Source organism: Halichoerus grypus, chromosome 5, assembly GCF_964656455.1.
Source record: "Halichoerus grypus chromosome 5, mHalGry1.hap1.1, whole genome shotgun sequence".
Taxonomy (NCBI): Eukaryota; Metazoa; Chordata; class Mammalia; order Carnivora; family Phocidae; genus Halichoerus; species Halichoerus grypus.
In genome coordinates this window covers 151,098,876-151,123,170 of record NC_135716.1, presented here as the reverse complement: position 1 = coordinate 151,123,170, position 24,295 = coordinate 151,098,876, and the positions used below count along the sequence as shown (strand labels likewise).

General features: G+C 37.8%; 1 protein-coding gene across 1 annotated transcript in view; it reads right to left on the bottom strand.

Moving 5' to 3' along the window:
* STIL (STIL centriolar assembly protein) overlaps nt 1–24,295 on the bottom strand; it is a 75,257-nt gene that overhangs the window by 5,954 nt on the left and 45,008 nt on the right. Inside the window, exons 15-16 of the mRNA XM_036093470.2 lie at nt 11,283–11,493; nt 9,151–9,401 (exon numbers count right to left, since the gene is read on the bottom strand). Of these exons, the coding sequence (XP_035949363.1) occupies nt 9,151–9,401; nt 11,283–11,493 (462 nt within the window). The remainder of the gene's footprint in view (nt 1–9,150; nt 9,402–11,282; nt 11,494–24,295) is intronic.

Genomic DNA, 24,295 nt, shown 5'->3' with positions numbered 1-24,295 from the left:
ATACGTATTTATTAAAGTAAAATGAGTGAAAGTACTGGTGAAATAGTAAGACATATAGCTGGTAAGACTGCAAAACCTTACTCTTTCAAAAAGCAATGTAGCAACAGCTTTAACATTTTCCTACCTTTTTGACTTAGCCTTCCCATTTCTGAGTCTCTAACGAAATAATCCTAAAACTAAAAAAATGCAATCTTTGCAAAAAGATGTTCATCATAGCAACATTTAAAATAGTAAGAAATTGGGGCACCTGACTGGCTCAGTCAGTTAAGCATCCGACTCTTGATCTCAGCGCAGGTGTAGTTCAAGCTAGGCATGGAGCCCACTTAAAAAAAAAAAAAAGTAAGAAACTGGGGTGCCTGGCTGGCTCAGACAGTAGAGCATGTGACTCTTGATCTCAGGGTTGTAAGTTCAAGCTCCACGTTGGGTGTTGAGATTACTTAAAAATGAAAATCTTTAAAAAATAAAAATAAAAAAGTAATTTAAGAAATTGAAACTAACTTCACGAGTTCTTTTCAGTTCTGACAAGAGAAGGGTAAGGTAAACAAATGCTATGTCTCATTTAATGGATTATTATATCCCTATTAAATATGATGCTTAGAAAGGGTTACAACAATTTGGAAACATTATTTCCTAATGTAAAGCCAAAAAAAATTTTGGGTTTTTTTTGGTAGACACAGCATGGTCAAAACACAAAGCAGCAAACCATGTACCACCATGAGACCCCACCAAAAAAATTAAATAAGCAGTAAGCAATAGAGCAAAACAGTAACAAAACAAAACAACTTTGGAGTTTGGAGTTAGAGAAGAGTAGGTTTAAAATCATAGGTATGGGGCCTTGAGCAAATTGATACTTAATTTCCTTATCTATAAAACAGGAGTAATAGTGTCTACCACACAGATTACTGTTAAGGATTAAATGAAAAATACTGCATAGGCGATAGTCCAAGATGGTGGAGGAGGAGGAGAACTTAGTTTCATCTGCTCCCAGGAATTTAGCTAGATAGCCATCAAATCACCTGCAATTCAACTGGAGATCGAAGAAAAGAATAACTGCAACTCTACAAATAGAAAAGTGACCACTTTCTGCAAGGTAGGAGGTGCAGAGAAATGAATCCGAGGTGATATATGGGAGGATAAACCACAGAGGGGAGGGGGCCTCTGTCAGCCGGCTACCGGCAAGTGAGAGCACAAAATCAGAACTTTCAGAAGTCTGCTCCGGTGATGGACATTGGGGCCTGAAAAGTGCTCAGGTGGGTAAACGGGGCAGAATCCTAGGTGGCACAGCATGGTCTCAGGATGACACTAGTTGGGCTCAAAAAAAGCATAGAAGACACTACAGAATCCCTTTCTGGAAAAATAAAAGAACTAAAAATCTAATCAAGTCGAAATTAAAAAGGCTATTAATGAGATGCAATAAAAAATGGAGGCTCTAACTGCTAGGACAAATGAGGAAGAAGAGAGAATTAGTGATATAGAAGACAAAATGATGGAGAATAAAGAAGCTGAGAAAAAGAGAGATAAACAACTACTGGATCATGAGGGGAGAATTCAAGAGATAAGTGATACCATAAAGCAAAACAATATTATAACAATTGGAATCCCAAAAGAAGAGGAAAGAGAGAGAGGGGCAGAAGGTATATTGGAGCAAATTATAGCCGAGAACTTCCCTAATCTGGAGAAGGAAACAGGCATTCAAGTTCAGGAGGCACAGAGAACACCCTCAAATCAATAAAAAGAGTCAACACCTTGACATATAATAGTGAAACTTGCAAATCTCAGAGACAAAGAGAAAATCCTGAAAGCAGCTCAGGACAAGAGGTCTGTAACCTACAAGAGTAGAAACATTAGACTGGCAGTAGGCCTATCCACGGAGACCTGCCAGGCCAGAAAGGATTGACATGATATATTCAGGGTGCTAAATGAGAAAATATGCAGCCAAGAATACTTTATCCAGTAAGGATGTCATTCAAAATAGGAGGAGAGATAAAAAGCCTCCAGGACAAACAGAAACTAAAAGAATTTGTGATCACTAAACCAGCCTTGCAAGAAATATTAAAGGGGATCCTTTAAGCAAAGACAGCCCAAAAGTAACACAGACCAGAAAGGAACAGAGACAATATATAGAAACAGTGACTTTACAGGTAATACAATGGCACTAAATTCCTATCCTTTGACAGTTACTCTGAATATAAGTGGGCTAATTGCCCCAATCAAAAGACACAGGGTATTGGATTGGATAAAAGAGCAAGACCCATTGATATGCTGTCAGTAAGAGACTCATTTTAGACCCAAAGACACCTCCAGATTGAAAGTGAGGGGGTGGAAAACCATTTATCATGCTAATGATATCAAAAGAAAGCTGGGGTAGCAATCCTTATATCAGACAAATTAGATCTTAAACCAAAGACTGTAGTAAGAGATGAGGAAGGACACTATATCATAATTAAAGGGTCTATCCAACAGGAGGATCTAACAATTGTAAATATTTATGCCCCTAACATGGGAGCAGCCGATTATATAAACCAATTAACAAAATTAAAGAAACACATTGATAATAATACAATAAGAAATAGTAGGGGACTTTAACACCCCACTCACAGCAATGGACAGATCATCTAAGCAGAATATCAACATGGAAACAAGGGCTTTGAATGACACACTGGACCAGAGGGACTTCACAGATATGCTCAGAGTATATTCCATCCTAAAGCAACAGAATACACATTCTTCTTGAGTGTACATGGACCATTCTCCAGAATAGATGATATACTGGGTCACATCAGGTCTCAACCGGTACCAAAAGATCGGGATCATTCCCTGCATATTTTCAGACCACAGTGCCTTGAAACTGGAACTCAATCACAAGAGGAAATTTGGAAAGAACTCAAATACATGGAGGCTAAAGAGCATCCTACTAAAGAATGGGTCAACCAGGAAATTAAAGAAGAATTTTTTTTTTTAAAGTCATGGAAACAAACGAAAATGAAAATACAACTGTTCAAAACCTTTGGGATGCAGCAAAGGTGGTCCTAGGAGGGAAGTATGTAACAATAAAAACTTTTCTCAAGAAACAAGAAAGGTCTCAAACACACAACCTAACCTTACACCTAAAAGAGCTGGAGAAAGAACAGCAAATAAAGCCTAAACCCAGTAGGAGAAGAGAATTAATAAAGATTAGAGCAGAAATCAATGAAATAGAAACCAAAAGAACAGTAGAACAGATCAAGGAAACTAGGAGCTGGTTCTTTCAAAAAATTAATAAGATCGACAAACCCCTGGCCCGACTTAATTAAAAAGAAAAGAGAAAGGACCCAAATAAATAAAATCATGAATGAAAGGGGCAAGATCACAAATAACACCAAAGAAATACAATTATAAGAACATATGATGAGCAGCTATATGCCAACAAATTAGGCAATCTGGAAGAAATGGATGCATTCCTAGAGATGTATAAACTCCCAAAACTGAAACAGGAAGAAATAGAAAACCTGGACAGACCCATAATCAGCAAGGAAACTGAAGCAGTAATCAAAAATCTCCCAACAAATAAGAGCCCAGGGCCAGATGGCTTCCCAGGGGAATTCTATCAAACATTTAAAGAAGAATTAATACTTATTCTTCTGAAGCTCTTTCAAAAAATAGAAATGAAAGGAAAACTTTCAAACTCTTTCTATGAGGCCAGCATTACCTTGATCCCAAAACCAGACAAAGACCTTACCAAAAAGGAGTATGACAGACCAATATCCCTGATGAACATGGATGTAAAAATTCTCACCAAAATACTAGCCAATAGGATCCAACAGTACATTAAAAGGATTATTCACAACCAAGTGGGATTTATTCCTGGGTTGCAAGGGTGGTTCAACATCTGCAAATCAATCAATGTGATACAATACATAAATAAAAGGACAAGAACCCTATGATCCTTCCAACAGATGCAGAAAAAGCATTTGACAAAGTACAGCATCCTTTCTTGATTAAAACTCTTCACAGTGTAGGGATAGAGGGAACATACCTCAGTATCATAAAAGCCATCTATGAAAAGTCCACAGTGAATATCATTCTCAATGGGGCAAAACAGAGCTTTCCCCCTAAGATCAGGAACATTGCAGGGATGTCCACTATCACCACTGCTGTTCAACATAGTACTAGAAGTCCTAGCGTCAGCAATCAGACAACAAAAAGAAACAAAAGGCATCCGAATCAGCAAAGAAGTCAAACTCTCACTCTTTGCAGATGACATGATACTCTATGTGGAAAACCCAAAACTCCACCCCAAAATTCCTAGAACTCATACAGGAATTCAGCAAAGTGGCAGGATATAAAATCAATGCACAGAAATCAGTTGCATTTCTATACACCAACAGTGAGACAGAAGAAAGAGAAATTAAGGAATTGATCCCATTTACAATTGCCCAAAACCATAAGATACCTAGGAATAAACCTAACCAAAGAGGCGAAGGATCTGTACTAGAACACTCAGGAAAGAAACTGAGGAAGACAAAATGAAATGGGAAAACGTTCCATGCTCATGGACTGGAAGAACAAATATCATTAAAATGTCTATGCTACCTAGAGCAATCTACATATTCAATGCAATCCCTATCAAAATACCATCAACTTTTTTCAGAGAGCTGGAACAAATAATCCTAAAATCTGTATGGAATCAAAGCAGACTGCGAATAGCCAAAGCAATTCTGAAAAAGAAAACCAAAACTGGTGGCATCACAATTCTGGACTTCAAGCTCTATTACAAAGCTGTCATCATCAAGACAGTATGGTACTGGCACAAAAAAGAGACACAGAGATCAATGGAACAGAATAGAGAACCCAGAAATGGACCCACAACTATATGGTCAACTAATCCTTGAAAAAGTAGTAAAGACTATCCAATGGAAAAGACAGTCTCTTCAGCAAATGGTGTTGGGAAAACTGGATTGCAACATGCAGAAGAATGAAATTGGACCACTTTCTTACACCATACACAAAAAGAAATTCAAAATGGATGAAAGACCTACATGTGAGACAGGAATCCATCAAAATCCTAGAGGAGAACACAGGCAGCAACCTCTTTGACCTTGGCCACAGCCAACTTCTTGCTAGACACATCTCCAAAGGCAAGGGAAACAAAGGCAAAAATGAACTACTGGGACCTCATCAAGATAAAAAGCTTTTGCACAGCAAAGAAAAAAGTTAAGCATCTGACTCCAGCTCAGGTCATGATCCCAGAGTCCTGGGATCGAGCCCCGCATCGGGCTCCCTGCTCAGGGGGGAGTCTACTTCTCCCTCTGCCCCTCCCCCTGCTCGTGCTCTCTCTCTAAAAAATAAAAATAAAATTTAGGGCGCCTGGGTGGCTCAGATGGTTAAGCGTCTGCCTTCGGCTCAGGTCATGATCCCAGGGTCCTGGGATCGAGTCCTGCATCGGGCTCCCTGCTCAGCAGGGAGCCTGCTTCTCCCTCTGCCTCTCTCTCTCTCTGTCTCTTATGAATAAATAAAATCTTTAAAATAAATAAATAAAATCTAAAAATAAAATAATTTTAGAAAAAGAATAAAAGGAAAAACAAAAGTAAAGCTTTAATAATAAACGAGTTTGGTATGGATACAGTTTTTTCCTATATTTTACAAAGTAAGTTTATATTACCTTGAGAATGAAAACAAAACAAATAGCAAACTCTATTTCCAAAGCTCTATAATATTTTATACAACTTATACCGTATAATATGACTTAAAAATTTTTTTTTCATATGAAGATATAGCTATGTTACTGTTAGGTTTTTGCCAGCCTACCCCTCTATGGAAATACTTAATTTAACATATTGCTTTGAACTGAAAACAATTTTTTTCATATTGGCTTTCACTTCCTTGAGAAAATTATCTTTATGAAGTTAAAATCCTATCTATGAATGTATATCCATGAGTTTTTCAACTCACATAATCAAATTTTAAAAATGGATAAAGACCACAATATTAAAATGCTTAAAGAAAACATTTTTTAAATTGTATATATAGTAAAACTGCAACTGTTTCTTAAAAAGCTAATTTTCTTCAGATGTTATAAGTTCAATGACATCTTCTTCATTTTCTAAAACACCAACCTTGAGCATGTGTACTTTTCATAGTATAAATTTATAATGTAAATTATTATTTAAATAAAGAACAGAATAATCCTGATTAAAACAATGACTACCCCACACTGATAAATCAAAAAGACTTTACTTCCCATTTCATTTTTCTAAAGCATCTAAAATACCAATCAAGTTCATTATATACTGGAAATTTATTATTTCCAATGTGTCATTATAAAGACATTAAAACTGGGTAACCACTCTGAAGAAACAATTACTTAAAATCCCCCCCCGCCCCCGCCAAAGGCACCACACCAAAATACATTGTTCCACACAGATAGCAGGGTGATTTGTATATTCCAACATACATTATGTAGCCGCCATCTCACAGTATTGAGATAAAACCTTCAAAAATGCTAGCCTTACTCTCTTACACTGTTGGTAGGAAATGTGAATTGGTGCAACTATTTTGGTGGGCAATGGCAGCAACTACCAAAACTTGAAATGCACATATCCTTTGATCCTGCCTACTTCTAAGAGTTTATTCAACAAATATACTTGTACAAATTCCTATAGAATTATGTTTACTTAGCATTGTTTGAGATAAGAAATAAGAGATTCAGCCTAAAAGTCTATTAACAGAGGACAGGTTCACTATCTTATAGTATATGGGTACAACAGAATATTACGCAGCTGTTTAAATGCATGCAAAAGAACTGCATATACCTATAAAGAAAATACATAATTTTAAGCAAACAAAACAAAAGAAAACAGAAATAAACTGCAATACTCTTCAAACCCACATACACTTGAACATGCATGGAACATTTCCACAGAATACAAAAGAAACAGTTAAGAGAAGTAACCTTGGGGGAGGTCAGATTGAGGAATTTGGGGAGTTGGAGCTTTTACATTTTACCTGATATTCTTGTGCGTTATTTAATACTTTCTTAAATCATGAGACCGTATTACTTTTACAACTAGAAAACAATAAAAATAATTAACAGAAAACATGCTAATCTTAATAATATAATTTGCAGATTTTAAAAACAAGTATGTACTAAATCATCTTTGATGAAGAGGAATCTGAACAGAAGAACATGGCCAATTGTAATTGGTAAGCAATAAGTCAGCTCTGTAGGACTATACTGTTCAAAACACATTCCTAAGGAAAGGAATGTTTTTGCCTTTTAGATGGCACAACTGCATAACTGAATATCCAGTAGCTGACAACAGACCCTGCCACCTCCAGGAAGACCTTCCAACCGCCAGAAATGAGTAAGAGTCCATTTCTTTCTCCAAGACTCCCAGAGCATTTTGTTGGCATCTTCACCCAGGAGACACCCCACAGTATCTCTTATGTATGTAAAACCCACTCTTCTACTATAGGGTAGAGATGGTTTCTTTGTTATCACACACATAGTAGGCCCTGAATAAATGATGAATCAACTGAATTGAGTGGCAAGCTTATACCTTTTTCTCATAAGATTGCTGCAATACATCTAAATTTTTTTCATCTTTTAAAAAAAATGTATTTATTTGTCAGAGTGAGAGAGAGAGAGAGAGCATGCACAAGCAGGGGGAGAAGCAGGCTCCCTAAGCAAGGAGCCTGATGCGGGACTCAATCTTACCCTGAGATCATGACCTGAGCCAAAAAGAGATGCTTAACAGACTGAGCCACCCAGGTGTCCCCTAAAATTTTTTCATCTTTTAAAACAAGCTTTACACAACTATATGATGCATCAAATCCTTGACAAAACAGGAAAGACTATCCGATGGAAAAGACAGTCTCTTCAACAAAAGGTGTTAGGAAAACTGGATAGCAACATGCAGAAAAATGAAATTGGACCACCTTCTTACACCATACACAAAAAAATAAATTCAAGATGGATGAAAGACCTAAATGTGGGACAGGAAACCACTGAAATCCTAGAGGAGAACACAGTCAGAAACCTCTTTGACCTCAGCCACAGCAACTTCTTACTAGACATGTCACCACAGGCAAGAGAAACAAAAGCAAAAATGAACTATTGGGACTTCATCAAGATAAAAAGTTTCTGCACAGTGAAGGAAACAATCAACAAAACTAAAAGGCAGCCTATGGAATGGGAGAAGATATTTGCAGATGACATATCTGATAAAGGGTTAACATCCAAAATCTACAAAGAACTTATCAAACTCAACACCCAAAAAACAAATAACCCAGTTAAGAAATGGGCAGAAGACATGAACAGACACTGTTCCAAAAAGACATCTAGATGGCTAAAGACACATGAAAAGATGCTCAACAATAATACTCATCAGGGAAATACAAATCAAAACCAGGATGAGATACCACCTCACACCTGTCAGAATGGCTAAAATTAACAACACAAGAAACAACAGGTATAGTGTTGGTGGGAATGCAAACTGGTGTAGCACTGGTGCAGCCCCTCTGGAGAACAGTATGGAGGTTCCTCAAAATGTTAAAAATAGAGCTACTCTACGATCCAGTAACTGCACTACTAGTTATCTACCTAACAGATACAAAAATACAGATTCAAAGGGGTACGTGCACCCTGATGTTTATAGCAGCATTATCAACAATAGCCAAACGATGGAGCCCAAAGGTCCACTGACCGATGAATGGATAAAAATGATGTGGTATATATATAAAGTGGAACATTACTCAGCCATCAAAAAGAACGAAATCTTGCCATTTGCAACAATGTGGATGGAGCTAGAATGTATTATGCTAAGTGAAATAAGTCAGATAGAGAAAGACAAATATCGTATGATTTCACTCACATGTGGAATTTAAGAAATAAACAAACATAGGGGTAAAAAGAAAAAAGGGAAACAAACCATAAGAGACTCTTAAAGATAGAGAAGAAACAGGGTTGATGGAGGGAGGTGGGTGGGAAATGGACTAAATGAGTGATGGGTATTAAGGAGGGCATTTGTTATGATGAGCACTAGGTATTGTTTGTAAGTGATAATCACTAAATTCTAGTCCAGAAACCAATATTGCACTGTATGTTAATTAACTAGAATTTAAATAAACATTTGAAAATCAGTAAATAAATGAAACAAATTTGAAAGTTACCTGGCGTGATCCACTTTATGTGCATTTTTATTCACTTTAGTGGGAGAGTCAATTTTTACTCCAAGGCTTCTGAGTTGTTTAAGAGTTGCATTAAGAACACAGTCTTTGTCTACCAGACCTGAATCACTTTTTTTTTTCTTTCTATGGTAAACATTTTGTGTTCTGGTGCATTCGTGGCTGATAATTACTGCTTTGGTAGATGGCTGCTCATTTTCTTTGGAGGAGTTATTCAGTAGGTGGTTCACTTGACTCTGATGAAAAGAAAAAAGATATATTTGAAAAACCACTATTAACAATCTTAGGAAACAAAAATGTAAATAGCAGCTTAAGTAAGGCCGGGGAAAAGCAAAATAATATCTAGCCAAATTCTATAAAGAATCAAGTATATTTGGAAGTTTTTTATATTATGGGGCTTTTATAAAGGAAGCCCATCTCAACAAATGATTTCATCAGACCCTAGAGGAAATTTAGAGTGTTCAGAACTTGTTCATTTTAAAACTAACAGATTTAAAATCATTTGAGTAATATTTCAATTTGTTTTCAAGGGTTTATAGTAACTATAAACAAAAGTTTTAAATCATGCTTTCATTTGAAAAATGGTAATGTTTCAGAGTTATAAATTAGATCTTTGTTACTTTCAGAATTTGACTCCTCTCTTTTCTCCCTCTGAATGAGAATGACCCGTGATACTACCTCTGCCTTCCTAACATTAGAGCCTATTTCATTCCCTGAGCACACAGCTATTAGCACAAGTATAGGACCTAGCAGGCAAATATCAATTACGTGTTCACTGATGAATACTTAGGGCCCTATGAAGTATGGAGAATTCAGATGTTCCAAAGTCTACAGTTTGGATGGAAGTGACAGGGTCATTCAACTTCAAGTCTTAGTTTACATTCTAATTTTTCCAAGATGACTAGATGACTATTTCCTCCAACCAGAATTATCCCTTTTTATTCCATGCTGCCTTTGCTTACAGCACTTCTCAGCCTATCCTATAATTGTTTGCTACTGGTATCCATGTGCTATTTCCCCTAGGTTCTCGAGAGCAGAGACTATCATATTTATCTTTTTTTTTTTTTTTTTTTTTTTAATTTTATTTATTTATTTGAGAGAGAGAGAATGAGAGACAGAGAGCATGAGAGGGAGGAGGGTCAGAGGGAGAAGCAGACTCCCTGCCGAGCAGGGAGCCCGATGCGGGACTCGATCCCGGGACTCCAGGATCATGACCTGAGCCGAAGGCAGTCGCTTAACTGACTGAGCCACCCAGGCGCCCCATATTTATCTTTATATTATTCACTTAGTTCACTCTGTTTTTTCTTTAAGATTTATTTATTTGAGAGACAGAGTGAGATGGGCGGAGGGGGTAAAGGGGAAGGCAGAGGGAGAGAATCCTCAAGCAGACTCCCGGCTGAGTGCAGAGCCCCCTGCAAGGCTCGATCTCATGACCCATGAGATCACGATCTGAGCTGAAATCAAGAGTTGGATGCTTAACGGACTGAGCCACCCAGGTGCCCCTTTACTTAGTTCACTTTCTTAGACTAAGCTAAGTATTCAGTAAAAATCTGCTTACCTGAATGCAATATTACCATAGATATTCCCCTACTTTACATTTTTCAAACTTCTGCAAACTGTTCCTTATTTTTTCTGGTACTTACTTTACTTTTTGTTTTGTTTTGTTTTTAAGATTTTCCCCTGGCTATCTAAGTATCTGATGACTGGCATGTTTATACAAAATTACTGAATTTAGGTTATCATAATCATGAAAAGCTAAAAGAAATAAATTATGTGTCATTAATTTGGGGAAAATCTTTTTTTTTTTTTTTTTTTAAAGATTTTATTTATTTATTTGAGACAGAGAGAATGAGACAGAGAGAGCACATGAGAGGGGGGAGGGTCAGAGGGAGAAGCAGGCTCCCTGCTGAGCAGGGAGCCCGATGCGGGACTCGATCCAGGGACTCCAGGATCATGACCTGAGCCGAAGGCAGTCGCTTAACCAACTGAGCCACCCAGGCGCCCCGGGGAAAATCTTCTTATATCAAGGTCCCAATCAGTTTAAAGATAGGAGAGCCTTAACTAGTCTACCCTAAACAATCATCTCAGAAAAGATGAAATGTATTACATTTTCTTACCAATAAATCCTGGTATATTTTCTGATTATCTGATGGTTGATTAGGCAAGGGTTGCATTACTTGCTCAATTTTTGGTTCCCCTGATGTTACAGAGTTGTTACTGGCACCCTCTGTTGGTCCACTCTGTAAGCACATGCTTACATTTTCTGCCAGCTCGGAATTCGGAAAGAACACAGGCACATCAGGTTTTTTTCTCACCACTGGAGAAGAGCTGCTTGAAAGGATATAAATAATGTGTCAGTTATCAATATACCTTTAACATATATTTAAAGTGCAGTAACTTGGAAATAAAGGGATAAGACTCAAACAGCATTCTGGTTTGTTTTCAGCTCTCATCCTGATAGGCTGTACATAAACCAGATCATAACACCTTTTTAAGTCATGTTATTTATAGTCAGACAACTTTTTTTTTTTTAAGATTTTTATTTATTTATTTGAGAGAGAGAGACAGAGACACGGACAGAGAGCACAAGCTGGGAGGAGAGAGTGCTCAGCAGGGAGCCACCCAGGTGCCCCAGACAACTTTTTTTTTGAAAGCTGGCAAACAACCTGTTGATTTCTCCTGAACCTGATGCAGGTATCTAAAAATTTTAAATATATTATTTGTTTACTTTAAGTTTTGAAATATAGTTAAGATTCCTGGCAAGGGGTGCCTGGGTAACTCAGCTGGTTAAGCGTCTGCCTTTGGCTCAGGTCATGATTCCAGGGTCCTGGGATTGAGCCCCGCATTAGGCTCTCTGCTCAGTGGGGAGCCTGCTTCTCCCTCTCCCTCTGCCTGTGGCTCCCCTTGCTTGTACTCTCACGCTTGCTCTCTCTGTCAAATAAATAAAATCTTAAAAAAGAAAAAAAAAGATCCCTGTCAAGTAAGAGTTCATAAGGTGCCATTTATAATCACATTACATATTTGGTAGTATTTCTTTCCTTCTTTATGCTCTTACATATTTTCCAAATTCTATACAATGAGCATTTATTACTTTCAAAACTTAGCATATAAATACATATTTTTAAATTTACTATGGAAAGCAATATTAAAAAACATTTCTTATAAGAACAATAATGTGGCTATTGTAGAGAAAGGTAATAATAAATATTAGCTAGCAGAAAGCTTATTACAGGCCAGGCATTGTTTTAAGTGTATCCTCTTACAAAATCCTTACCAAAAAGACTTGTAAGATAGATACTACATATTATGCCTATTTGACAGATGAGGAAATTGAGGCACAGAGAGGTTAGCTAACTGCTCAAAATTATACCAAATATGAAAAAAATAAAACTCACAGTTTTTTTTTTTTTAAGATTTTATTTATTTGAGAGAGAGAGATAGCAAGAATGGGGTTAGGAGAGAGGGAGAGAGAGAAGCAGACTCCCCCCTAAGCAGGGAGCCCAACATGGGGCTCAATCCCAGGACCTTGAGATCATGACCTGAGCTGAAGGCAGACGCTTACCCAACTGAGCCATCCAGGCGCCCCTCGTACATAGTTTAATACCTAGAGAAAACCATTATTAACATTTTAGAGTACTTTCATCTATACTTTTTTTTCTTTACAGGTAGTATTTTCTCTGAAAAACTGTACCATACCAAAGGTAGTTTTGGAGACTGCTTTTTAAAACCTAACATTATATATCATGAGTATCTTTTCATTTCACTAAATATGCTTAAAAACAAGTTTTAATTGTTACATGGTATTTCATTTTTTTAAAAAGATTTTTATTTATTTGACAGAGAGAGAGACAGCCAGAGAGGGAACACAAGCAAGGGGAGCGGGAGAGGGAGAAGCAGGCTTCCTGCAGAGCAGGGACCCCCACACGGGGCTCAATCCTAGGACCCCGGGATTGTGACCTGAGCCTAAGGCAGGCGCTTAACAACTGAGCTACCTAGGCATCCTGTATTTCATTTTATAGGTATAATTTTTCTAACCATACATCTCTTCTTTAAAACTCAGCTTATTTCCAATTTTTCCCATATTGCTTAATATTTTTTTTAGAGGGGGGGCAGGGGCAGAGACAGAATCTTAAGTAGGCTCCATGCCCAGTGTGGAAACTGATGCGGTGCTCGATCTCACAACCCTGAGATCAAGACCTGAGCTGAAATCAAAAGTCGGATGCTTAACCAACTTGAGCCACCCACGTGCCCCCCATACTGCTTAATTTTAACTTGATATGAAGTACCCAGTACTCACTGGGTATATGATAAGCTCAGTAAATATTAGCTGAAATGAATATTTGTAAAATACCAGTTAGGACATAATTCTTTTTTTTTTTTTTTTTAAGATTTTATTTATTTGCGAGAGAGAGAATGAGAGACAGAGAGCATGAGAGGGAGGAGGGTCAGAGGGAGAAGCAGACTCCCCGCTGAGCAGGGAGCCCAATGCGGGACTCAATCCCGGGACTCCAGGATCATGACCTGAGCCGAAGGCAGTCGCTTAACCAACTGAGCCCCCCAGGCACCCTAGGATATAATTCTAAGAAAAAAATCAATAAATTTGACCACATAAAAATTTTTACATGGCAAAAAACGTCAAAGTCAAAAAACAACTGACAAACTGGAAAATATTCACAACATATACTACAAAGAGCTAACATCTCTAGTATATAAGAACACTTAAAAATTGGAGGACAAAGGACCTAAAACTCTAGCAGAAAAATGGTGAGAGACATAAACTGACAATTCACAAAAATATGGAAATAACTCTCAACATGAAGTGATCCAACTCATGCATAATTTTTAAAATGAAAATTAAAACACCACCAATACCATTTATCACCTATTAGACTGGTAAAAAATTTTTTAAATATGGCAACATATTTTGTTGGCACAGCTGTGGAAAAACAGGTAATCTCATTCATTGCTGCTGAGACCACAAACTGGTATAACCTTCTGCAGGGAAACTTGGTAATACTTAACAAAATTACATATGCACTTAACTTTGGATGCAAAAATCCCACTTCTAAAACAATTAAAAAATACACATGCCACCAGGTAATCACTGTAGCAATGCTTGTAATTGAAAAATACTGGGAACAGTCTTGTTTTTTTTAATTTAAGATTTTATTTATTTATTTGAGAGAGAGAGAAAGCACAAGCAATGCGGAGAGGCAGAGGGAGAGGGAGAAGCAGGGCTCGATCCCAGGATCCGGGACCCTGGGATCATGACCTGAGCAGAAGGCAGATGCTTAACCGACTGAGCTACCCAGGCGCCCCTGGAAACAGTCTAAATACTCGTAAGTAGAAGAGTGTTTATTAAACTATGGCACATCTGCATAGTGTAGTATTATATAGCCATATAAAGAAAGATCTCTAGGACTGATTTGGAGTAATTTCCAGTACATACTGTTAAGGGAAAAGAGAAAAGTTCAAGAAAATACCTATGGCATGCTACCTTTCTACACTTCATATAAAACCAATAATCGGGGCACCTGGTGGCTCAGTTGTTAAGCGTCTGCCTTCCGCTCAGGTCATGATCCCAGGGTCCTGGGATCGAGCCTCACATCGGGCTCCCTGCTAAGTGGGGAGCCTGCTTCTCCCTCTCCCACTCCCCCCCCACCTGTGTTCCTTCTCTCACTGTGTCTCTGTCAAATAAATAAATAAAATCTTTAAAAAAAAAACAAAAACAAGAAACGAGTATCATAAGAAAATACAGACACATTTGCTCATTTGTGCAAAGGAAATAAAAGAAAGGTAATAAAGTAACTGAAGAGATTGGTTATCTAAAGGAGATGGGTGGGAAAAGGGATAGGAAAAAGGGGGATTTGGGAATAGGGTGGCAGAAATGAGAATGGAGCAACTTTTCTTTGAGTATATACCCTTTTTATCTAATTTGGTCTGTTAAAACCACAGTAATGTTTCAGATACCTAAAGAACAAATAAAATCAACCAGAATACGGAGTGACCCACAAGTGGAATACAAGCAGTAACAAATCCACCTAATAGTATTACAAACAAATAACATAACCACATAAGGAAACACAAAAGAAAATAGCCTACCTAAGTAACTATGGAAAAAGGTATTTTCATTGGATGCTATAAGGCTAAAGGTAAAAGAATTATAAACAAATACACATACTCTAGTAAATCCATTTCAGAATTCTAAGCAATTTTGAAATTACTTTATGTGTACACTAGAATTGAACAAATAAGTAACTATAGTGTACATGAAAGCCAGGTTTCTCACTATTGGGGAAAGAAGGTATAAATAAGAAAAAGGGATGTGTTGAATTGGAGTCAGAGGAATGGAATGAAGTCAAGGATTTTCAAATATAGATGGATACATGTAGAAATAAATAAGGATGTGTGTGTGTGTGTGTGTGTGTGTGTGTGTGTGTGTCCTAGCTAAGAGGGCCTAGAAGCACAGATACAAAGTAGCAAAGATCTTGGCTTCTAAGTATGTTCTGATACAACTGCTCCTGGTTTCTGTAGATGATTCCAGGGTTGGGGCAGGGAAAACACAAGATGAGCCTGGAACATCTTCTGGTGCCAAAAAATAAGAACATGCTTGAAAAAGGATGAGGGCTTTTCCAAAGGAAACAGAAGCCAATCTAAATGAGCTCCCAAAGACCAAAACTGGAACAATTTAAGCAAATAAAATAAGTAATAGTTTGAACTATAACTCATAGAATAAAAGAAATGTTCAGGAGTCTACACTGACATAAATAAATGAATACATAAGCAGAGAAGAAGGAAAACAGCTTTTCCTTACAGAAGAAATCTAATTTACAAATACAGAAGGAATGAGGAAAATACAAAATCATCAATACTCAAATACTACAGTAATCATCACGATAGGTTTATCTATAGATGGATGATAAAATCAGAGGGAGAAAGCTCAAGAAGAGAATATTTACAGTCTCAAAGTATCTGCCTCAAGGTATTTATTAACTACAAAGGGAAAAATTTTAACTTTATAGTGATAAAAACTAACAGATGTCACCTTAACTGAGTGTTCAAAGTTAATAACATATGTGACATCATGTAATCCACTGATAGGATACATTGAGAAGGCAGGGCCAAAACACCTCTTTGCAGTAATCTTGCCAAAAATGCAAAACTTCAGTTTAATCATGAGAAAGTATCAAACAAACCCAAATTAAGGACATTCTACAAAATAACTGACTCATCAAAAGTGTCAAAGTCATGAAAGACAAGAAAAGACTGAGGATCTGTCACAGATTGGACTAATGAGACATAACTAATAAACCAATGTGAAATCCTATATTGGTTCCTGGAACAGAAAAGTACATTGCTGGAAAAACTGGTACAATTAGAATTTGCAGTTTAGTATAGTATTGTACCAATGTTAATTTCCCGGTTTTGATCATTTTACTATGGTTATAGAAGCTGTTAAGAATAGGGAAACCTGGGTGAACTCTACTATTTTTCTAACTTTTCTGTAAATCTAAAATTTCAAAATAAAAATGTTTAAAGCAAGATATAATTCTACATTTAGTTTCTTTTTCTCAAATAAAATTTGATTAAGAAGTCTGAGATCAGGGTGCCTGGGTGGCTCAGATGGTTAGGCATCTGCCTTTTGCTCAGGTTGTGATCCCAGGATCCTGGGATTGAGCCCTGCACCAGGGTCCCTGCTCGGTGGGGAGCCTGCTTCTCCCTCTCCCCCCTGCTCGTGCTCTCTCTCCCGCTCTCTCTCTCTCTCTCAAGTAAATACATAAAATCTTAAAAAAAAAAAAAAGTTAAAAAAAAGTCTGAGACCCTGAAGAAGGAATAACAAAAATATAATGCACAAATATTTTAACATATAATAAAATTTACAAATAGAGATTATTATAATCACCATTTAGTACCTCAGACACAAAGACACACTGTTCTTAAAATCAGGAAGGAGCTCTCCAAGTCACCCAGTCCATCCCTTCCTTAAGAGGAAACTGCACTTAAACCAGTAAAGACCCCAGTGAATTTATCCTAAACTCAAAAGAACTTCAGTGAAATTATGTTGTATAATTTCCTTTAGTATCCAAATTTGGCATACTTAATTAAATACCAAGAATTAAATCTTAAGAAAAAAAATTTTTTGAGTATAACTGACATACACTGTTACATTAAATCTTTTTTTTTTATTTTTTTTTTATTTTTTTTTTAAAGATTTTATTTATTTATTTGAGAGAGAGAGAATGAGAGACAGAGAGCACGAGCGGGAAGAGGGTCAGAGGGAGAAGCAGACTCCCTGCTGAGCAGGGAGCCCGATGCGGGACTCGATCCCGGGACTCCAGGATCATGACCTGAGCTGAAGGCAGTCGCCCAACCAACTGAGCCACCCAGGCGCCCTAAATCTTTTTTTTTAAAAGATTTTATTTATTGGGGCGCCTGGGTGGCTCAGTTGGTTAAGCGACTGCCTTCGGCTCAGGTCATGATCCTGGAGTCCCGGGATCGAGTCCCGCATCGGGCTCCCTGCTGTCAGCAGGGAGTCTGCTTCTCCCTCTGACCCTCCCCCCTCATGCTCTCTCTCTCTATCTCATTCTCTCTCTCAAATAAATAAATAAAATCTTTAAAAAAAATAAAATAAAATAAAAGATTTTATTTATTTATTTGACAGAGAGAGCTGGAACACAAACAGGGCGGTGGGGAGCAGCAGGCAGAGGGAGAAGCAGGCTCCCCGCTGAGCAGTGAGCCCGAAGCGGCACTCGATCCCAGGACCCCGGGACGATGACCTGAGCTGAAGGCAGACGCTTAACCAACTGAGCCACCCAGGTGTCTTATACACAGAGAAAAAGTACCTGTTAAAAACCTTAAGTGGAGAAAAAGCAGGAAAGAATGTCCAATGGAAAAAAGACAGTCTCTTCAACAAATGATGTTGAGAAAATTGGACAGCCACATGCAGAAGAATGAAACTGGACCATTTCCTTACACCACAAACAAAAATAGACTCAAAATGGATGAAAGACCTAAATGTGAGACAGGAATCCATCAAAAACCTTGAGGAGAACACAGGCAGCAACCTCTTCGACCTCAGCCGCAGCAGCTTCTTCCTAGAAACATCGCCAAAGGCAAGGGCAGCAAGGGCAAAAATGAACTATTGGGACTTCATCAAGATAAAAAGCTTTTGCACAGCAAAGGAAACAGTCAGCAAAACCAAAAGACAACCGACAGAATGGGAGAAGATATTTGCAAATGACGTATCAGATAATCTATAAAGAACTTATAATCCAATCAAGAAATGGACAGAAGACATGAACAGATATTTCTGCAGACATCCAAATGGCCAACAGACACATGAAAATGTACTCAACATCACTCGGCATCAGGGAAATATAAATCAAAACCTCAATGAGATACCACCTCACTCCAGTCAGAATGGCTAAAATTAACAAGTCAGGAAATGACAGATGTTGCGAGGATGAGGAGAAAGGGGAACCCTCCTACACTGTTGGTGGGAACGCAAGCTGGTGCAGCCACTCTGGAAAACAGTATGGAGGTTCCTCAAAAAGTTGAAAATAGAGCTATGACCCAGCAATTACACTGGTGGGTATTTACCCCAAAGATACAAATGTAGTGATCCGAAGGGGCACGTGCACCCCAATGTTAATAGCAGCAATGTCCACAATAGCCAAACTATGGAAAGAGCCTAGATGTCCATCAACAGATGAATGGATAAAGAAGATGTGGTATACTGGGGTGCCTGGGTGGCTCAGTCGTTAAGCGGCTGCCTTTGGCTCAGGTCATGATCCCAGGGTCCTGGGATTGAGACCCACATCGGGCTCCCTGCTCCGCGGGAAGCCTGCTTCTCCCTCTCCCACTCCCCCTGCTTGTGTTCCCTCTCTCACTGTGTCTCTCTCTGTCAAATAAATAAAATCTTAAAAAAAAAAAAAAGATGTGGTATATATATACAATGGATATTATGCAGCCATCAAACAAATGAAATCTTGCCATTTGCAAGGACATGGATGGAACTAGAGGGTATTATGCTAAGCAAAATAAGTCAGTCAGAGAAAGACAAGTATCATATGATCTCACTAATGTGAGGAATTTAAGAAACAAGACGGAGGATCATAGAGGAAGGGAGGGAAAAATGAAACAAGACGAAACCAGAGAGGGAGACAAACCATAAGAGACTCTTAATCTCAGGAAACAAACTGAGGGTTGCTGGAGTGGAGGGGGGTGGGAGGGATGGGGTGGCTGGGTGATGGACATTGGGGAGGGTAGGTACTATGGTGAGCACTATGAATTGTGTAAGACTGATGAATCACAGACCTGTACCCCTGAAACAAATAATACATTATACGTTAATTTAAAAAAATAAATAAACAAAAACCTTAAGTGGAAGAAATATTTGCAAATTATGCATCTGATGAGGGGTTAATATCTAAATATATAAAGAACTCCAACTCAACAACAAAAAATTGAAATACCTAATTAAAATAGGCAAAGGACATTTCTTTCCAAAGATGATATAAAATGGCCAACAGGTATATGAACAAATGCTCAACATCAGTAACATGAGAGAAAAATGCAAATCAAAAACAATGAGCTACATCACCTCACACCCGTTAAAACTGCTACTATAAAAAACCCCAGAAAATAATAAGTGTTGGCAAACAAAACCCTTTTACTGTTGGTGGGACTATAAAATGACTGAATCTACTATGGAAAATAGTATGGAGGTTACTCAAAAAGTTAAAAGTACAACTACCCTGTGATCCAGCAATCCCACTTCTGGGTATATATCCAAGAGGACCGAAAGCAGGGTCTCAAGGAGATTCTCACACATCCATATTCACCGCACCATTATTCACAATAGCCAACAGGTAGAAGTAACCCAAATGTTCATTGATGGATGAATGGATAAACAAAATGTGGTATATACATACAATGGAATAATATTCAGTTTTAGAAAGTAAGGAAATCCTGTCACATCCTACAACTGTATGATTCCACTTATATGAAGTATCTAAAGTAGTCAAATTCAGAGAAACAGAAAGTAGAATGATGATTACCAGGGGCTGAGGGGGGAGGAGAAAAGGGAGTTATTCTTTAATGGGTACAGAGTTTCAGATTTACAAGATGAAAAAGGTCTGAAGATCTGTTTTACAACAATGTAAATATATGTAACACTACCAAACTGTACCTTTAAACATCATTAAGATGGTAAATTTTATGTTATGTATTTTTTACCAAAACAACAAAACAAACAAAAACCATAAATGATTTATTAAAACAAACACAATTCCTTATTCTGCCAACCAAAGCTCTCCAAAATTTGGTGGCCAATTTGGCTTTTCAGCCAATTTCTTACAATGCCCCCTGTTTTACTTTATATTCTGAACAAACTAGATTACTAATAATATTCTGAATACAGCCCATATATTTTCAGTACACAATGTAGTAATTCTCAATCTTGGCAGCACAGCAATATCACTTGTAAAGTTTTTTAAAAAAAATACAACTGTTTGGACCTCACCCTTCAGAGATGCTGAACATGTAAAGGGCACAGATATCTGTCTGTATTTTCAAATGCCATGGACTTGAGGATTACTGCTCTAATGCATCTAAACTGGCACAGTCCTATCAAACTATCCACCCTCGAAGGGTCATTTTATTTTATTTCTAAAGATTTATTTATCTGAGAGAGAGAGAGAGAGAGAGCAATCACAAGCAGTGAGGGGAGGGGCAGAAGGAGAGGGAGAGGGAGAAGCAGACTCCCCGCTGAGTAGGGAGCTCCACACAGGGCTCGATCCCAGGACCTTGAGATTATGACCTGAGCTGAAGGCAGACACTCAACTGACTGAGCCACCCAGGTGCCCCTCCAAGGGTCATTTTAAAAATCTGCTTCCTGGGACGCCTGGGTGGCTCAGTCAGTTGAGCGTCTGCCTTTGGATCAAGTCATGATCCCCGGGTCCTGGGATCGAGTCCTGCCATCGGGCTCCCTGCTTAGTGGGGAATCTGCTTCTCCCTCTGCCTGCTGCTCCCCCTGCTTGTGCACTCTCTCTCTCTCTGACAAATAAATAAAATCTTTAAAAAAAATTTTTTTTTAAAGTCTGCTTCCTCTAAAACCCTAACTGGATATGTTCTCTTACTTCTTTTAACCCCCACTAGCACTTCCCTTTATCTCTTATGTCACATATATTCTCATTTATAATACAGTTATTTGTGTGTTCATCATGTTTTGGGCAAATTTTTTAATCTCCTTGGGCCTTGATTTCCTCATCCATGAAAAGGGAAAAATGATATCCACTTCCTTGGGTTGAAAAAACTGTGACAGGATTAAAGGAGATACAAAGTGCTTAGCATAGTACCAGACACACATAGTGGGTGAATCATAATTCTTAGTTCTCTTCATCTCTTGTTGCTTTCCCCTTGTTCCCCAAACATCAAATTGAACCTTTATCTTCAACCATGTTAACTAATTTCACTTTAATGAAAACACCAAAACTCTCAAATGGAGAAGCAGAAATCTAGTCTTTATAGAGATTTTATGGCTTTTTGGGAAATTACTTGTACTGAGAAGGATTTTTATCATCCAACCATTTGCAAAGCACTTTGTTTTTAAGGAAAGTCCGAAAAAAAAAAGAAAAAAAAAAGGGAGAATCTGTGTCAGTTACTGAGTTTGCCTTACTCCATCTTTAGCTAAATGATAACAGTAATTAGGTACTAAGTGCTTTACATATATTAACTTATTTAATTAACTCTTACAACAATCCTGAGATAGGTGCTTTTATTGACTCCATTTACAGATGAGAAAACCAAGTCATCCATAAATTATGAAATCTGCCTATGGTCACAGTGCTGTGATTCAAACCCAGGCAGTCAGGGCGCCTGGGTGGCTCAGTCATTAAGCATCTGCCTTCGGCTCAGGTCATGATCCTAGCCGGGATCGAGTCCCACATCGGGCTCCCTGCTCGGCAAGGAGCCTGCTTCTCCCTCTCCCACTCCCCCTGCTTGTGTTCCTGCTCTCACTATCTCTCTGTCAAATAAATAAATAAAATCTTTAAAAAAAATAAAATAAAACAAAACAAAAACAAAAACAAAAACAAAACAAACCCAGGCAGTCTGGCATCAGAGCCCATCATCTTAATCATAATCACTCAGCTATACTGCATTTTCAAGAATTTTCAAATGTCAGTTTTGGTGTTTAACCTAGTAAGCAAAAACAAAAGAAAAATAAAAGAACCAAAACATTAAAGATTCTAACCTCAAAAGATTTAAGATTAAAACAAAATTTTATTCATATATATTTTTAAAAGATCTTATTATTAAGTTATCTCTACACCCAATGTGGGGCTTGAACTTACAGCCGTGAGATCAAGAGTCACATGCTCTACCGACTGAGCCGGCCAGGCACTCCAAAACAAAATTTTAAAAGATGATTCTAATATGACAAGTGTTAGTAGGTATGTCCAAAGTATGACTTCTAAAGAAAAATAGGATTTTTTCAAATGAAAGTCTCTATAAATACCACATACCACTGCTCTTCACTGGGAAAAAGTTTTCAGTTACCAATTATGCTATGCTTTGAGGCAAATAAATTTATCCCTCACAGACTGCTTTAACATCAGAAAAAAGATTCAGGAAGACTATCCAAGGGGGACAGGGAACCCAGGTGGCTAGGTGCCATGTATGAACACTTAGCAGTGGGAAGCACAGCATGAATCTGACCACATATCTGGGAAGAATCTTATAAGAAGCACCAAAATCACTACAGACAACAATGAAGACAGTATTTAATCCACATCAATACGTTATGCTGAAGATCAGATTTACATCTAGTTATGTGTTGGAATCAACAGAGCTGATCAGCTACCCTGAAAAAGCAATTAACTACCTTCTACCAATTAACTCAGATAGGTTTCTCAAGTTAAAAACCACAATGGATTGGAGATGTTTAAGCTCTGACTTAGAAACTATTTCAGGGGGAAACCCCCATAATTCTAGAAAGAAGTCTACAGTTTACAGAAGTCAGGAGGATAAATAAGGATAACCATAGTTAGTTCCTCTTTGTTCTCAGTTATTTTTAAAGTTATTTATTTATTTTATTTTATTTTATTTTATTTAAGTAATCTCTACACTCAACATGGGGCTCAAATTCACAACCCCGAGATCAAGAGTAACATGCTCTTCCGACTGAGCCAGCCAGGCACCCTTTATCTCAGTTTCTAATTATTCCAAATAAAATGTGGACTTACTCTGGGGCTCACTTTATATTGCTCTTCCTATCATTGAACTCATACGAAATAGGAACACCCATACACTGGGTCAAGTTCTAAAGATACAGAAATCGAGGTGCCTGGATGGCTCAGTCGGTTAAGTGTCTGCCTTTAGCTCAGGTCATGATCTCGGAGTCCTGGGATCGAACCCCGTATCGGGCTCCCTGCTCAGCAGGGAGTCTGCTTCTCCCTCTGCTCCTCCCCCTCTGCTAGTGCTCTGTCTCTCATTTTTTCTCTCTCAAATAAATAAAATCTTAAAAAAAAAAAAGATACAGAGATGAATATGATCCCTGTCCTATAGGAATTCAATTTAATGGGGGAGACATATTTACATACCTTTTTTAATACACTGTGGTACATACTATGAGAATTTAATTACATGATGAAAACATAAACTATACTGAGCAAAGGAGATAAATGTTTCTAGTTTTCTGGAGGAACATGTTTATTGTTTTTATCATTATGGTAATCAGAATAATTTAAAATGACATATATTAGAGGACACAAAGAAATAGAAAAGCATTCCATGCTCATGGATTGGAAGAACAAACATTGTTAAAATGTCTACACTACCCAGAGCAATCTACACATTTAATGCAATCCCCATCAAAATACCACCAATATTTTTCACAGAGCTAGACCAAATAATCCTAAAATCTGTATGGAAGCACAACAGACCTCGAACAGCCAAAGCAATTCTGAAAAAGAAAAACAGAACTGGAGGCATCACGATTCCGGATTTCAAGCTCTATTACAAAGCTATAGTCACCAAGACAGTATGGTACTGGCACAAAAAGAGACACATAGATCAGTGGAACAGAACAGAGAACCCAGAAATGGACCCACAACTATATGGCCAACTA